Raw genomic sequence first — 18,112 nt, forward strand, 5'->3', positions numbered from 1 at the left:
TAAAGAAAAATGCAAAAATGATTGGTAAAAAAGGAGTTGTCTCGCTCCAAGGGTAATTACCTTACTAAGCAGGCCAAGCCCACTGTGAAGAGGTCGCCCAACTGCCAACAAACCCCCCGCCCCCAAAACAACTCCTCAACCGACAAGCAAGCAAAGAGGGTGAAGGAGAGAAACAGGATTGCATGACGGCCAAAAAAAAAAGCAAACTGGAATTCTTACATCCTGGCATTCCCCCGCCTAACCGGACCCGGTACAAAGTTTTACTGCTCCTAACCACCAAGTTTTTTTTTCACAAGAGTTCGCAGTCATCATCCAAATGCCGAAGGTAATCCCTAATGTAAAGGACCAATGGTTTGTATATAGTGCAGGAATAAAACAGTACTATGGGTACTCACCAATGTTCAATAGTGTTGAAGATGATGATGATGATGAATTAGCTGTGCAGTACCGTGAAAATAATGAAAATGACTGTAGAGCGTACTTGAGAAGTTACAGCTCCTCAGAATTCTCCCCCTATTCAAGTAGAGGCATCTCTTCTGCCAGGACTATTATGCTGGGGTTTTCTTTGGGTGGGCGAGGGTTTGGGAGTTTCCGATCAAAGAAAACCGAGTCTGCTCGTCTGCTGCTGTTTTTTCATAGCGGTGAAAAGGGTTCTGTATGCCTCCATGAATGAATTTAGGCCATTTATTGTTTTCAGAGCATGTTCAAAATAGGGATCCCACTCTTCTATGTAGGATTGCAACTGCTGTTAGTCCTCATGATTATGCCAAGACATTCAATTAAAAGACCCTCATCCTCCTCTTGTTGTTCTTGAGCTGATTTATCTCCCTCTTCACTTGCTGACTTGGTCAGCTCAAGCAAATCATCATCTGTCAGGGGGTCAGAGTGGGCATCGATGAGTGTGACTTCTTCTTCACTGCAATCATCAAATCCTTCTCCCCCAAGCAATTTTGTCAATCTCACAGCCTTGTTGACAGCCTCATTGTGAACCTCCTCTGGCAAGAAGCCCTCACCCTCAGAGTCACGGACTGCATCTGGCCAAAGTTTTTCCCAGCACGTATTGAGTGTTTCATTTTTCATTTCTTTGAGGGCAGACTGAATTATTGAAAGGCACGACGCTATGGTGAATTTTTTCCAGTATTCTTTTAAGGTGAAATCCTCCATCATTTCCATTGCATTCACCAGGTGTTGGAGAGAGTTGCGTGTGTAGAGGGCCTTAAATTCACGGATCATGCCTTGGTCCATAGGTTGTATGAGGGAGGTGGTGTTGGAAGGGAGGAATTCGATCTGCACACCATCATACGACAGATCTAAAGGGTGCCCTTCGGCAGTGTTCATGAGTAGCAACACCATAAATTCAAAGCCTAGGTTAAGGAGGTATTTCTCCACTTCAGGTATGAAACTACGGTGGAACCAGTTGGATGCTATGACTTTGGTTATCCAGGCCTTGGGATTATGCATCCAGTAGACAGGTAGGGCATTCTTATTTTGTTCTTGAGGGCCCTGGGGTTTGCAGACTTGTAACTCAGGCCTGGTTTAAGCAAGTGGCCTGCAGCATTCCCACACACAATGAGCGTGATTCTGTCCTTTTGGGCCTTAAATCCAGGAGCTTTGGCCTCTTCCTTCATCAGGTATGTTCTTGATGGCATTTTCTTCCAGAATAATTCAGTCTCATCCATGTTGAAGACTTGTGTTCAGGCCTGTATCCCTTCTCATGGATGATTTATTTGAAGGTCTCCAGATACCTATCTGCGGCTTCAGCGTCAACATGCAGCTTCTCTATGCAACCTCACACTCCTTAGGTTATAACAGTTTGAAAACTTTTCAAACCACCCTCTGCTAGCCTGAAAATTTCCAGGTCGTGGTGGTGTTGATGTTCCTGGCTGTGGGTCCTGTGTATCATCTTCAACAAGCTTTGCATAAAGATTCAAAGCCTTCTTCCGAATCACATTGATCTGCAAGTGGATGTCCCTTTTACGGCAGTCTTCAATCCATAGTGAAAGGACAGATTCCATCTTAACAATGTATGGGTCTCTTTTGGTTGAAACCTGGTTAGCTGCATGCAGGTAGCTCTTGGAGACCAATCTTCTAATTTCGGCCTCTCTACTCTTTAAAGAGCGTACGGAGCTTTCATTCATTCCATATTGGCATCCTACGCCTGAAGCAGTCTTGCCAGATTTCAATAAATACACGCAGTCCCTGGCTTACGACGGCTCCGGGTTACGACGGGTTTTCTTAAATATTCATTGAAAAATCCGCCCTGGGTTAAGATGGTTGGTCCGACTTTACAACGCTGACGCTTCCGACGCTCCGAGTTCATGACGCTTTTAAAAAACGCATACTATGATAAAAATCCTTTATAGTTTAGCACAGTATATTAATAAAAATAAGTTTCTGGTTAGATTACAAAAAATTTTTTGAGTTATGATGATTTTCGACACTTTTTATGTCGTATCATATGTGAACCAGTTTCCGAGCGAATGGATACTAGCTTATGATGTTCCAAGTTTACAACAGTTTTCAATATAATGCATACTATATAAAAATAATCATTCTTGTTTACAGTAATAATAAAAAACAGTTTGTGGTTAGATTACAACACAAATTCAAATGTCACAATGTTTTTCTATGCTTTTTAATGACGCCTCATATGCGGAACTAGTTTCCGAGCTTACGACGTTCAAAGTTTATAACCGTATTCAAAATCGCATACTATATGAAAAAATAATTTCTTGTTTACAGTATTAATAAAAAAATTAAGTTTCTGGTTAGATTACAACACAAATTCAAAGGTCACAATGTTTTTTTATGCTTTTTAATGATACCTCATACGCAGAACTAGTTTCTGAGCGGAGGGCCCATAAATTAATTTACGCTATTAACTGTAAGGTAAATTGACTGGACAACGACCTAGCCGGGTCGAGGACGCTGTGCAGCATAACAATACCAAACAGCGCCACTTCAATCACATGGTTGCCTTCATTTTGCTACGTTGCTGAATTTTTAGCATTTTTCATGCCTTTACTATGGCTCCCAAACGGCAGAGTACTTCCTCCGATGATAGTTCATCCAAGAAGAGGAAGGTCATCACCATAGAGGTAAAGTACGACGTCGTTAAACGTTCTGAGAAGGGAGAGACAAACACAGAGATAGGTCGTGCTTTGGGGCTTAGCAGGACGACGGTGGTAACCATAGTGAAGGACAAGGAACGCATTCTGAAGCACATTAAGGATGCTGCACCGATGAAGGCAACGGTGATTAACATGAAGCAACGTAGCCAGAGCATTGTGGAAATGGAGAAGTTGCTGATGATCTGGCTGGAGGACCAGAACCAGCGACGTGTTCCAGTGAGCCTAAGTGTGATCCAGGAGAAGGCTAGAGAGCTGCATGAGGCAGTAGTGAAAAAGTATGGGGAAGGCAGTGCTAGTGGTGAATTTTCTGCGAGTAGAGGTTGGTTTAACCATTTTAAGGCTCGTGCTAATTTGCATAATGTGAAGCTGCTAGTGCTGATAGCAAAGCAGCAGAAAGTTTTCCTAGTGGTTTGGCTGAAATAATTAAGGATGGTGGTTACACAGCTGACCAAGTTTTTAATGTAGATGAGACTGGCTTATTTTGGAAAAGGATGCCCAACTGTACGTACCTTTCCAAGGAGGAGAAGTCAGCACCTGGCCATAAAGCTGGTAAGGAGTGACTGACTTTACTCTTTGGGGCCAATGCAAGTGGTAACTTGAAACTTAAGCCCTTGCTAGTGTATTTGGCCGAGAATCCTAGGGCTTTCAAGGGCATTTTCAAGAGTCAACTCCCTGTCATTTGGAAGGCTTGGGTTACCTTGATGATCTTCGAAGATTGGTTCAATGACCATTTCGTACCAGCAGTGGAACAGTATTTGTCTTCGAAGGGTCTGCCTTTTAAGGTTCTTTTAGTTTTAGACAATGACCCTGGTCACCCTTCAAATTTGAGCAACATGCACCCTAATGTGAAGGTGGTGTACCTTCCACCAAATACAACATCGCTTATACAGCCAATGGACCAGGGAGTAATTGCTAACTTCAAGGCTTACTACCTTAGAAGGACAATACGCTCTGCTTTGAGGGCCATCGAAGGTAACAAGTTGACTCTGAAACAGTTTTGGAAGGGCTACAACATCGCTGATGCAGTCAGGAACATTGTAAGTGCTTGGGACGAGGTGAAGACGACCACTTTAAATGGGGCCTGGAAGATATTGTGTCCACAGTTTTGAAGGCTTTGACCAGGCAGAAGACGTCGAGACTGTGACGAGGAAAATCGTAGGGCTAAGCAAGAGGCTGCAACTATATCTGGAAGCTGAGGATGTTACAGAGCTGCTGGCATCCCATGGAGAGGAGTTGTCAGCAGAGGACCTCCTTGAGCTGGAGCAGCAGATGATTGAGGAGGAGTTAGAGGTACCAGAGCCAAAAGCCAGGTCATTAACTGTCAAAGGCTTTTCAGAGGGTTTTACTCATCTGGAGAGAGCCTTGGCTTCTTTTGAGGCAGAAGACCCTAACGTTGCCAGGTTTGACAAAATCCGGAGAGGGATCATGGATTTGGTAACTTTCTACCAGGAAACCCTGAAGGAGAAGCAGGTGAAGAAAAGTGTGCAGTTAGGCTTGACACTTTCTTCCACAAGTCTCCAGTACCACCTCCCACTCCTAGTCCTGGTAAGGAATTCTGAACTCTTTTAATTTATTTTGTTTACATACTGTAATATAAAATGTGTTAATTTTTTAATGTACATATAAATGTTAGTGTATTGTAACTTCATTAATTTTTATCATTTGTATTTTATTGCAGAAGTGGTGCCAAATCCAGATTCCCCTGTACTACCTGGACCCTCTTGTAGCAGCCCGTCCACCTCTAGCAGGTAAGAAATTTAATTTTTCTCATTTTCATGTTGGGAATTGTTTACTACATTATGACATACATACCATGTACACTATTACTACAATGTGTTTGATGTTGCATAACCTAATATTTTTCTTTATGTATCATTCCAGACCCCTTTGATAGTGAGGATGACCCAGATGACCCTGAGCCTTTCCATGGTTTTGATGTCTCGCCCTATTCATCAGGTAATGAATCCTTAACAATTTTTTAAAATGTTTTATAAATTGCTAATAGAAATTGTATAAAAAGTGTACATATGTACACTAAGTACTACTACATCCACCTTATTATGTACCCTATCATTCTTTCCAGATCTAGATGTAGCCTCCTCAGAGCCCAAATCAGTAGATACAACAACTGACCTCTCCAACTCCATCAGGTAAAAGAATTCTTCATTTTTTTAATTGTACATATGTCACACAGTAAATATTACTACATATATTAGGGCTTGTGCCTTGTATGATAAGGCACCCTATGAGGTAATGTTAGACTAGCGATAATCTATACGCTAAGTCGGTTGGTATTGCACTTCCATCTTCAATGGAGTGTCTGGGGTTTTGTAGATCACTTACGAAGTCGGTATTATCTTTACGACGATGTGTTAAACTCATGGTTCGGTGAGGTTCTTGTAGAAAACACAAGGTATAAAAAATAGTATATTCTTCTGAAGTTTTACATGATGATCAGGTATGATTGTACAAGTCTTCTAATAACGATAGCTTGATTGCTTCTGCCAATGATGATGGCTAATCCTATTCCTCTACATGATAAAGCTTAGGTAAAGAGGTACAGGTCTTCTAATGACGATCACTAACTCTGTTCTGCTTCTCTACCATCTCTGTTACAAGTTATGAAGGAACAGACAGTAGTTCGAACATATGAACATACTATCAGATGACATAGTTTCATACGAACACACAATCGAATGAGACACGCTACAGATCACGTAGGCCGTTTGAATAATAGGTCGGGGTAGTTGTCTCAAGCAGGGAGCTTGGACTAATGTTTATAAACAATTGAATGACTACAGGTGACGGCATGTTATCTTAGCTTACATACTTATTGTATACGTCATCTTTAGCGTCTCTAGTCTGATCACATTCCTGCAAGCAATCTGGTTGACCTCTTTAGTTTTAGATTTTTATATATATGGACTAACATTCCATATTTTTATTATGTAAACACTTACACATATACCTATTGTGTGCAGTAGTTAATACTCTTATCATTTTTATTTTTTATCATTCCAGACTCCCAAGCACCTGCAAGTTCCACTCCATAGCCCAGCTACTCTCGTCTACATACCATATGCCCATCCCAGTAAGCAAGCCAACCACTAGAATTTGGTAAGGAAACTTTTTTTTTTTAATGAATGTTTATACATTTTATTACATATGTAACATTATACTATGTACATACATAGTGTACTACTTTACTAATCATATGTACATTATCATTCCAGACTGACATGCACCTTGTAACTTACATAAACCAGACCTCTACATAGCCTACATCTCTTCATTTTACTAAAGGTAAGGAATTCTCAACTGTTTTTAATGTGTATAAATTGTTAATTATGTAACAGTACATTTTGTACTTAAGTGGTTACATACTGTCCTTTAATATTCTATATCATTCCAGGCTACCCATCACCTTTTCAAGCTCTCTCATCCTAGCCTGTCATCTGTATAAAGCACACTGAAGTTAGGTATGGAATTCATCTTTTTTTAGTTTTTACTGTACCTAGTAATAAACAGCTTTCTGAAATATACCTGAAATAATACATATAGAACTTCTATTACTGTCCATACACATATGTACAGTCGGCCACACATATAAGTAAACACATTTCAGCCACAAGGGCTGGATGTGATCTGGTAACACTGGAACTGAGTCTCCAGACGCACGATGAAACCCGCCCCTCCACCGTGGCCACCGCCCTCCACACGTCTTCCCCAAACATTTTTCCCTCCAACCTTCACTCCCACCCTTTCAAGCACACGTTTATAACTTCTGCTCCCTCTCTCTAATTTCTCCTTTAAGGAAAATAATATAACTGAATCTATTCTGTAGGTTCATTTTCTCATCATGTGGAGGCGAGAAAACCCGTCTGTTCAACTTTTGTCGTAATAATATTATTATTTGCTGTTACCGACAGAAGAATTAACTGAGCTGAGAGTGTGGCTGGTGTCACAAGGGGCACCATTACCCTCTTAAGTATAATGGGGGCATAGGTCTTGACTTGTCATAGGGGTTATTTTGGGAGTCGATTCTTCCTTATGGTTGGACGTTTGTTTGGTCACAACAGACTATCATTGGATCACATCCGACATTGGGTCAAATTCTCGTATTTTTGTGCATGATTTTAACTGCTCGGCATGCGTCTACATTTATCGATGGCAAGCATGTGCGTTTTTGTTTGTTTGTGTTCGTCCTGCAGGTGAGAATTCCCATGTTAAGAATGTATCAAGTAATAATGAGATTATATATAATACTATATATATATATATATTATTATATATATATTTAATATATATTAATATCTATATATATAATATAATTAGATATCATATATGATATTATATATATATATTATATACATATATATATATATATATATCTATATATATATACGTATATATATATATATATATATATATATATATATATATATATATATATATATATATATATATTTATATTTGATGTCCAAACCTGATATTAGTAACATTTTAACGTATACGTAATTAAGGGACAAATATTACAGCACCCTATAATTAAGGATACACAATAGATTGAAAAATAACCATCTAATATGAAATATGATATATAATAAGATACGACCTAAACCAAACTATTGCTTAGTCTCAATGAAAGCACATTACACTTCAAACAACAACAATATGTTAGTTTTATTAAGACTTTCTGAACAAATTCATCCCGCTACCAAAAATGTTTCCTCCCTTCTGTTACAGTATCAGTATTTAGTCCATCCACCATCGCTGGCGCCTTCATTTTGCCCGGCAGTATGTCAACGAAGACTTAGGTTTCTGGGCAAGAGTTGTTTTTTTCTGATGAGAAAACATTTGCGTCGACCTCGCAAGGACAGTTGCACTGTTGGCGACACAATAATACAAGATACTCCTGTGAGCACATGTAACGTGGGTGAGCTGGCAGAAATACAAGGAAGACTCAACGCCGACCAATACCTTGAAATACTGGAAGACGTGATGGTCCATCTGTTCGGAGCCCATGGCATTTCCCTACCCAGAGCGCATTCTGTTCAAGCAAGTATGTAGTTTCATCTCGCAAATTGCAGTAATAGGTGGAAACTCTGTTGAAAATGCTGGTTTCATTAACTTGTATTATTAACTTCTTCTATTTATACAGAACTTGTTACAAAATGTAAAAATATATGAGTTGTTGCGAGTCAGAAGAGAACATTTGAGCTCCGTGAGAACGAATCAGTAGTATGGTTGTTGGTTCTTGAGGTATTCGCCATCTTCTGGTATCAAAGTTCAAGGGTGATTTTTCCTTGTTTTAAGAAACTACTCACGGCATTTGTTTCCTTTTTGACTCGCAACGACTCAGCACTGAGTGTTGTAAACTTAACAGAAATATACTGCCATTCATTTTGGTATTAATTTAAGTAGGCAATGGTAATGCTGATTATTATTATTATTATTATTATTATTATTATTATTATTATTATATGAAGTAATAAAAGTCCACACTATATAAAATGTGTATCAAAAATACATAAAAGACTGGAGCTTTCGTTTACTTGATCAGTAGACCTCATCAGCCGAACTGATTTTTCCTTTTCAAAAAACATACAAAAAATTAAGTTTAACGAAGGACAGGCAGGACTCTGGAACCGTCTCCAAGGAGATAACAACCAAACCAAAAACAAACTATCTCAATCATGTTTTTATTCCCGTCGTTCAAAATGTCTGGCCAAAAGACGAGCCGATCGTCGTGGTTGAACTACCTCTTCTGGAGACGGTTCCAGAGTCCTGCCTGTACTTCGTAAATTTTTTGTATATTTATTGAAAAGGAAAATATCAGTACGGCTGATGAGGTCTACTAATCAAGTAGATGAAAGCTCCAGTCTTTTATGTATTTTTAATATACATTTCTCATAAGTGTGGACTTTTATTACTTCAAGATATTCCAGTCTGTTATGGTGAATTTATATATATATATATATAAGTCATATCACATTTCCGTGATTCATATACAAATATCGAGCTACAATGTCCTTTAATATCTAATTCGCTCTACCTCGGAATTAATATATTTTCATATATGCTTAACCGAAGGGGAATTTTTTCTCGATAATAGATTTGCCTGGACCAGGGCGCGAACCTATGGATCCTTTCAAACCCAGGAACGTCAGTGATAGCGTTACCTACTACAACCACCGCGAGAGGCTGGTGTAGTAGGTAACGCTTCACTGACGTTCCTGGGTTTGAAAGGATCCATAGGTTCGCGCCCTGGTCCAGGCAAATCTATTATCGAGAAAAAATTCCCCTTCGGTTAAGCATATATGAAAATATATTAAATTCCGAGGTAGAGCGAATTAGATATTAAAGGACATTGTAGCTCGATATTTATATATATATATATATATATATATATATATATATATATATATATATAGATATATATATATATATATATATATATAATATATATATATATTATATTATATATATATATATATATATATATGATATGCAACGTATCATATGAGTTGTCATTTGTCGGAAGGGTGAGCTGGGCATAATCTTTAACGTAAGGTTCTGTCTCCCAGTTCAAATCTCTCCTTCCTCCTGGTTTGAAAAGCTAAGCGAAATTCCACCTTCTTCCTCTCCACGATAGACTTCAACTTCACGTGGCTTATGGCTTCGAGCTCTTTGGGAGGAGTCGAAGGTGGAATATCTCTCAGCTTTTCAAACCAGGAGAAAGGAGAGATCTAAACAGGGAGAAACAGGCAGAACCTTAAATTAAAGATTGTCCAGCTCACCCTTCACAATTCGACGCCTCTTGTAAAAAATAATCAATATATACTATATATGTGACGTTTGTCTTGCAGGACAACTGTCCAACTCACACAGCCAGGATAGTTAAGCGATGGTTTGAGGAACAACACATTGACCTGCTGGACTGGCCAAGTAAGGGGTGTGATATGAATCCCTTGGAAAATTGCTGGGGGACCATCGTCGACTCCTGGATCCCAGGCCAAGAGCGACAATCAAGGCAGCTCCTCCAACACACCATGTCCGAATGGGAGATATTCAGAAAAAATCAACACATCGTCTACAATCATGTAGCCTCCGTCCCCAGTAGACTACAAGATGTCATCGCCAACGATGGTGGATGGGACTAAATACTGATACATATTTTAATAATAATGGTTATTTTTCAATCTACTGTGTATCCTTAATTATAGGGTGCTGTGATATTTGTCCCTTAATTACGTATACGTTAAAATGTTACTAATATCAGGTTTGGACGTCAAATGAGATATATATAATATATATAATATATATATATATATATATATATATATATATATATATATATATATATATATATATATATATATATATATATATTTAGGTATAATCTCATTATTACTTAATACATTCTTAACGTGGGAATTCACACCTGCAGGACGAACACAAACAAACAAAAACGCACATGCTTGCCATCGATAAATGTAGACGCATGCCGAGCAGTTAAAATCATGCACAAAAATACGAGAATTTGACCCAATGTCGGATGTAATCCAGTGATAGTCGGTTGTGATCAAACAAACGTCCAACCATAAGGAAGAATCGACTCCCATAATAACCCCTATGACAAGTCAAGACCTATGCCCCCATTATACTTAAGAGGGTAATGGTGCCCCTTGTGACACCAGCCACACTCTCAGCTCTATTACACTGTGTCTTATAACTGTCTCTTTGTTTCTCTTCCTTCAGTGTCTTCTAGGCCTATGGAGGTCCTTCTCTCCTCAACTTATGCCTTCTTTATTTCTTCATGCTTAATTTGAGTTACGTAAGGTCCTACACGATCAGATGCTAGTTGTCTTTGTAATAATAAGAATTTGGAATGCGGCTGTTGATATTACAATTATATTTAAAGAGTAGTAGGTATGCTGTTATTTGATAGACAAGGCTCTTATTTGTAGATAGCTAAATCCCCTTATTACAAGAGAGCGCCACGAAAACCGAGTTAATTCTTCTGTCGGTAACAGCAAATAATAATATTATTACGACAAAAGTTGAACAGACGGGTTTTCTCGCCTCCACATGATGAGAAAATGAACCTACAGAATAGATTCAGTTATATTATTTTCCTTAAAGGAGAAATTAGAGAGAGGGAGCAGAAGTTATAAACGTGTGCTTGAAAGGGTGGGAGTGAAGGTTGGAGGGAAAAATGTTTGGGGAAGACGTGTGGAGGGCGGTGGCCACGGTGGAGGGGCGGGTTTCATCGTGCGTCTGGAGACTCAGTTCCAGTGTTACCAGATCACATCCAGCCCTTGTGGCTAAAATGTGTTTACTTATATGTGTGGCCGACAGTACATACTACCCTGTAATTATCCTTATCATTGCAGGCTCACTACACATGCATACTATCTCCATCTCCATCTCCCACAACCTAGCTAACAGCTTTGAGACTCACTAAAAGTTGGTAAGTATGTAAGGAATTCCTAACTAAGTTTCATACATGTTATATCTTATAAACCACTGTATGGTGTACTATATGTAACTTACTATGCATAGAGGACTTACTACATATGTATTAATATAATATTTTTGTACATTCCAGAATCCCAGAACCCCTGAATGATGTAGGCTAATGTGGCCACAGAAAACTTTGTCCAGGGTTACATAGCACGACAGCTTTAAACTAGTAAGGAATTATACATAAATTCACTCTTTTACTCTAGATATACTCTAATTTACATATTGCATTCAGGACTTTGTGTAGTATTTTGTACTAATTGTGTACTTTTACCTTCCAGAACCACCATTTTTGGATGAAAATAACTCCAGGTTGTACATAAAACTTCAGGAAACTACATGTAGTATACCCAAAGGATTTCAAGTAAGGTTTTTATAACTTTTTTTATTAGTTTAATATGTTTTTCCGACGTTGTTCCGGCTTACGACGAATTTCGGGTTACGGCGCGTCTCAAGAACGGAACCCCCGTCGTAACCTGGGGACTGCCTGTATAACAATTTGTCGAAAATTGTATTTTTCCTAACTATACAAACCTGAGGTCCTTTATTTAACAATAGGAAGGTACTTAGCGGCAGCTGAACCGGTCGTAAGCTTCGAACAAGGGGGTTCAGTAGTTAACTACTTGTCCGGCAGTTAGTAAAAGCTCGACTGCGAGGAGAGGAGTCACTTTGCTTTAGGCCCAGGAAACGCAGAGTGAGGGGTGGCATGAGGTGGGACTATATGTAAAGGACCTCAAGTTTGTATAGTTAGGAAAAATACAATTTTCGACAAATTATTTGTTCCAATACGCAATACAAACCCCCAGTCCTTTAACAACAGGAAGACTCACTTATTGGTGGGTGGAATCTGAGTCTTATGAACAGAATGGTGTTCGTCCTACCTTGGATTCCCTCCCTGGTTGTAAGAGCAGAGAGAGGGATCCTAGCCTCTGCCCAGCTGATCGGGGTGTGCACCGCAGGATCAGTGGTCAGACTTCTGGACCAGATTTATAAGAGGGAGTCAAGTGTACCTCTTATAAATAGCAAAATGCAAGAACTAGTTCCTACTTCAAGAGGCAAGGTAAAGTTATGGGTTTGTCTCTTGTTGGCTTCCACTCCACCCCCTTGTTGGAGAGTGGTGGATGAACACTTCTATCCTTACTGAAAGGGACAGAATGGGGCTCGGTTGTGTAGTTTACCTGCATCGGCCTCCTGTTCAGCATAGTGACGACCGTGGCCCTCTGCCCACAGGTAGAGGAGAAGAACGAAGGAGGAAGAGAAGCCAGTCACACTCTCTTTCACTCGTCCATTCATGCAGTAACACAAGGATGCGATGCTGTTCTGTCCGCTCGGGTGCTGGGTAGACTACACAACTTGTTGAGCAGCCACCATGGGTCCCAAGGAAAAAGTGTCCAAGGACCTGTGGGTGATATCCCGAAGGTAGAATGAAGTGAAGGTGGTCTGGTTGGCCCAAACCCCTCCCTTCAGAGCCTGCGCCAGCCCAAACCACTGCCTTCAGAACCTGCGCCAGGGAGTTCTTGCGGAATGCAAGGGTTGGACCAATACCTCTGACTTCGTGGGCTCTCGAACAAAGGGTACGGGTGTCGTCACTGCCAGCTGTCTCGTACACCCTCCTGATCACCTCACGCAGCCAGAAAGAAAGTGTTCTAGGAAACTTCTTTCTTGGTAATCCCGGTGCTAATGAAGAGGCGTCGACACTCAGGCCTGAGGTGCCGAGTTCTCTTCAGTTAAGTGCCGTAACGCCCTCGCAGGACAAAGCAGCATCTTATCCGCATCATTATCGGTGAAATCCTTCAGGGAGGGGATCGTGAAGGACTCGAACCGGTCGTCAGGGACCGAAGTATTCTGAGTCTTCGCTACGAAGTTCAGGACGAAATCGAGCGTCATGGATCCCCATCCCCTGGAATGCTTGACATCGAAGGAAAGACCATGAAGTTCCCCTACTCTCTTCGCCGATGCCAGGGCCAGCAAGAAGAGGGTCTTGAGGGTCAGATCCCTGTCTGACGACTATTGAAGTGGCTCGAATCTGCGAGTCAAAACCCTACGGACGAGAGTCACATCCCATCCCGGGGGGCTGAGTTGAGTTCCCTGAGTGGCCAAGACCTCTCGAAGCTCTTCATCAGGAGGAAGATCTCGAAAGAAGAGGAGATATCCATACCTGGTAGTTTAAGGACTAGGGCCAGGGCGGCTCTGTAGCCCTTAACTGCAGAGCCGGAGAGGAGCTTCTCTTGGAGAAGGAAGACGAGGAAATCTGCTACCTGCTGAAGAGTGGCTCTGAGAGGAGAGAGACCCCGTCCACGACACCAACCACAGAAGACGGACCACTTCCCCTGGTAGACAGCTGGAGAGGACTGTCTGAGGTATCCGGCCATCTCTGTTGCTGCGCTGCGAGAAAAGCCTCTCGCTCGTAAGAGATGGTGGATAGCAGCCAACCGTGAAGACACAGGGACTCGACGGACCGGTGGTACCGTTCTACGTGTGGCTGGCACAGGAGGTTGTGCCAGGGGGGAATTTCTCTTGGCGCTTTGGCAAGCAGAGCCAGCAGGTCCGGATACCAAACGGCCTGAGGTTGTTTGGGCGGCACCAGGATCATCCGAAGGTTCGCAGTGATCAGCGCTCTGCTGATCACTTTGCAAATCAGACAGAACGGGGAAAGGCGTAGACGAAGAGGTTGTACCACAGATGCTGAAGAGCATCCTCTTTGGCTGCCCACGCGTCTGGCACAATCGAGTAGAAAACCTGGAGTTTTCTGTTGTGCCGGGTGGCGAACAGATCCACGACTGGGCACCTGCACAAGTTGAAGGACCATTTGGTCTCTATCACCTGATCCCGACGGCTGAGCTTGTTGGCTACCACATTCCTCTTGCCTGGAATGTAGCGGGCCGACAGCTCTACTGAGTGTGCCGCGGCCCACTCATGCACCTGCAACGTCAACCGGTGGAGTGGGAGGGACACTAGGCCCCCCTGCTTGTTGACGTACGCCACTACTGTGGTGTTGTCAGACATCAAAACCACTGAGTGTCCCACCAGACCCGAAACTCTTGGAGAGCGAGGAACGCTGCCTTGAGCTCCAGGACGTTGATGTGAAGGTGCTTGTTGCAATGGTCCCACATACCTGCAGTCAGCAACTCCTCCAGATGTGCGCCCCATCCCTCAGTCAATGGGTCTGAGAACAGCAGCATCTCCGGGGGGGGAGTGCGAAGAGGCGCTCCTCTTATGAGGTTCCCGTCGTCCAGCCACCAGGCTAGGTCCTGCCTCACCTCCGTGAGGGACACGGGGAAGAAGGGAGGGTCCCTTGCCTGTGACCAACACTCCTTTAGTCTCCACTGAAGAGACCTCAGGTGAAGACCCCAGTGAGGCACTAGCTTCTCGAGAGACGACAGGTGGCTGATCACGACTTGCTACTGCCGAGCTGGTTGCTCCCGTAGAGACAGGAACTGTCTGTCTTACTGCCTCCCTGAACCTGCTGATCCGCGAATCTGCGGGGAAGACTCGCCCTGCTGCCGTGTCGATCAGCATGCCCAGGTACTTCATCCTCTGCTTGGGTTCGAGCTCTGACTTCTCGTAATTCACTACGATTCCCAGATCGCGGCAGAATTCGAGGAGTCGATTTCTGTCCAGCAGCAACTGCGAGCGGGAGCTCGCCAGGACTAACCAATCGTCGAGATTCCTCAAGAGACGTTATCCCTACCGAGTGGGCCCAAGCCAACACCAGCGTGAACACCTGTGGGGCGGTTGAGAGACCGAAACAAAGTGCCCTGAATTGGTACACCGTCCCGTCGAGGATGAAGCGGAGGTACTTCCTGGAGGGTTGATGGATGGGTATCTGGAAATATGCATCCTTCAGATCCACAGAATGCATGAAGTAGTCCTCCCTGATGGAATCGAGCACTGAACATGCTATTTCCATCATGAACCGAGTCTGGCGAACGAATCGGTTCAAGGGAGAGAGATCTATCACCGGGCACCAGCCCCCCCCCCAAGGACTTTTCCACCAGGAAGAGGTGGCTGTAAAAGCCCGGCGACTAATCCTGTACGATCTCCACAGCACGTTTGCTCAGCATGGCTTCTATTTCCTGCCGAAGCATCATGGCCTTGGTCGAGCCAGGAACGTAGGTTTGCAGATGGACCGGGTTGGAGGTGAGGGGTGGCCGAGACTCGAAGGGTAGTAGATATCCCTCCCGAAGGACGTTTACTATCCAGGTCTCCGCACCGTAGCGCTGCCATGTTGCCCAATGGCTCGCCAGGCACCTCCCCACACCCGGCAGCAGGTGAGGGGGAACGCCGTCCCTAGCGTTTCTCACCTCTCTTCGACTTCTTCCCAGCTCCCCCTCGTGAGAAGGAGGGCTGGGAGGATGGCTGGTGACGGTTGCTACTTGAAGAAGTTGAAGGCAGAGTCTTTCCTCTGGGCTTCGACGATGCGATTGTCTTGGCCGCAGAGGAAGCGCTAACCAAACTCTTGGGCTTGGCCGCAGTAGCTCGAGGCTGCCCAGACGCCTTCGAGACTGCCTGGTGTTCCAAACGGTCACTGTCGTCAGTGCACCGTCTTTCCACCGTAGCGTCCACCAACTCTCCTGGGAAAAGAGAGGAGGAACTCCGCACCAGTCCGTTGCGAAGACCCAGAGCCGCCTCATGCCCAGCTGCCCTGGTCACTCGGGTGAGAACAGCGTCTCTACGCCGGAGAACCAGGTTGGCCCACAGGTTAGCCGCCATCTGGTGGGCCAGGTAGGCGATGGCCCTACCCCCAGACTGGCACAGTCTCAGCCTGGTGGTTTCCCCTTCTCCTCAGGGAGTGATGTTCCCTAAGGAGGCCGCGGTTTTCGACACTGTGAGGGACCACATGTCGAGCCAAGAGACTGCTTGGAATGCTGCCATTGCGGTAGATTCCAAGGCAAGTGCCTCCTGCTGCGAGAACCAAAGATTCTCCGACAGGAGCTGCGGCAGAGGGTCCTCTGAAGGCATGTAGAAGCACCTCTGTCGCTTTAGAGGTGGAGGAAGGAGCTTGGCAGACCTACCGGACTGAAGCGAACCCTCCTGTCCGGAGACAAGAGCGTCCACTTGGCCTAGTATGCTGTCAGCCAAGGCTGATCGCAGTAGACCCACCGCCGTCCTGGGTTCCTTCTTAGGTCCCCAGAATGACTCCAAGCCCGATGTGGGTTCGGTAGGTGTGAGCGGCGATCCTTCTCCGAGGTCGTTGTGCTGACGAATCAGCGCAATTACCTCCAAGAACAACCTCTGGATCTCGGGAGTGACTGCATCCTGTGGAGACGGATCATCAAGCCCTTCCAACGAGAATGCCTCCCGAGAACCTCCTCCTTCCACAGGAGGAACCACGACAAGACCCCTCCTGGTCTCCTCCTACCACTTGCGCATACGATCTGGTTGGTCCGAGGACCGTGCCAGGTTCGTAGGGCGTCGTGGTGAAGGTTGTCTTAACTACTGCTCGCACACCCACAGTAAATCTTGTCTCTTTGTCAAGAAAAAAATATAATATGGCTCTGCTCAAGCAAGGTCAAGAAAGATATGCTAAAGCTATAGTCATTGCAAAGGAAACTGGTAACGAGAACTAACAATCCAGATATGTACACCACAGCTGTGCGGGTCCCGGGGTACATCATTTGTGGGGGCCCTATATCCTGTTGATTTACTTATTTTATTTTATTTTCTTATTATTATTTTTTTTTTAGTGAGGTGGAGGGGCAAGTACAGTGAGCATTTTCCACCTGGGCAATTCTGTGTTATGCAGAGGACTATTACTGGCAAAAAATGAAAAACTCTTACGGCCGTATGCTAAGAGAAAATATAGGGACTATATAAAGACCCTATATTAAACTCCTATGCTTAGAACATATACAGGCTCTATAAATTTAGGGTTCCCTATAATTTAAGGAGTGGTTCCAATACTATTTAAAGGGTGGCCCAGACATGCTTTTCGCAAGATCTATAAATGAATAGAAGTCATGATATCAACTCTTTGCTGGTGAAAAACATTTATATTATCAAAAGATGTCTTACAAAAATAATAACATATACAAAGAAAGAAAAACTATTGCACAGGTGGGCCAAACTTCATATTTTATGAACTCGGAGATGTCCCTCTTGGAGTTCAAGCACAACACTGTCAACAAGCTTCTGCCAAGTTTTACAGGTAAGAATTTCTTTGATTATTTTTTTAGCATTGTAGTACATTGATGTTAACTCGTGCATTACACCCTTTCGGGGTGAAAATGCAATATTTTCAAGTCATCATAATAGGTAGATCGTTTTGTAGTGGTGTGAAACAAAGTGAGTGATAAAATAGTAGTTGCAAGTAAACTTGCCATTTGAATTCGTAAATAGTAAATTGCATTCCTCCAATAGATATGATAGCTCATGAATGGATTTATTCATTCTTACTGGCGTCGCAACGACGAGGTTATTGACGCCGTATCATTAAAAGGAATTGCAAAGGAAAA

The 18,112-nt window shown here is 43.1% G+C and overlaps 3 protein-coding genes across 7 annotated transcripts in view; all 3 read right to left on the minus strand.

Moving 5' to 3' along the window:
• The window catches only part of LOC135197915 (glycoprotein-N-acetylgalactosamine 3-beta-galactosyltransferase 1-like), a 497,298-nt gene that overhangs the window by 204,854 nt on the left and 274,332 nt on the right, over positions 1–18,112 (minus strand). The gene's annotated exons all lie outside the window — the stretch shown is intronic.
• The window catches only part of LOC135197910 (tigger transposable element-derived protein 1-like), a 74,875-nt gene that overhangs the window by 14,086 nt on the left and 42,677 nt on the right, over positions 1–18,112 (minus strand). The gene's annotated exons all lie outside the window — the stretch shown is intronic.
• Positions 727–2,015, minus strand: LOC135197451 (tigger transposable element-derived protein 1-like). Its single transcript, XM_064224520.1, has 2 exons — positions 1,831–2,015; positions 727–1,531 (listed from the first exon to the last, which is right to left on the minus strand). The coding sequence occupies exons 1-2, from the start codon at positions 2,013–2,015 to the stop codon at positions 727–729; spliced, it is 990 nt and encodes a 329-aa protein (XP_064080590.1).

This window comes from Macrobrachium nipponense, chromosome 21 (assembly GCF_015104395.2).
Source record: "Macrobrachium nipponense isolate FS-2020 chromosome 21, ASM1510439v2, whole genome shotgun sequence".
Classification (NCBI taxonomy): Eukaryota; Metazoa; Arthropoda; class Malacostraca; order Decapoda; family Palaemonidae; genus Macrobrachium; species Macrobrachium nipponense.

Excerpts from the sequence above, each read along its gene's own strand:
- LOC135197451 (XM_064224520.1), bottom strand. The coding sequence starts at position 2,015 with ATGGAATCTGTCCTTTCACTATGGATTGAAGACTGCCGTAAAAGGGAC. Across the intron at positions 1,532-1,830 it reads TTTCAGGCTAGCAGAGGGTG|GCCTGAGTTACAAGTCTGCA; the intron begins GTTTGAAAAGTT and ends TGCTTAAACCAG.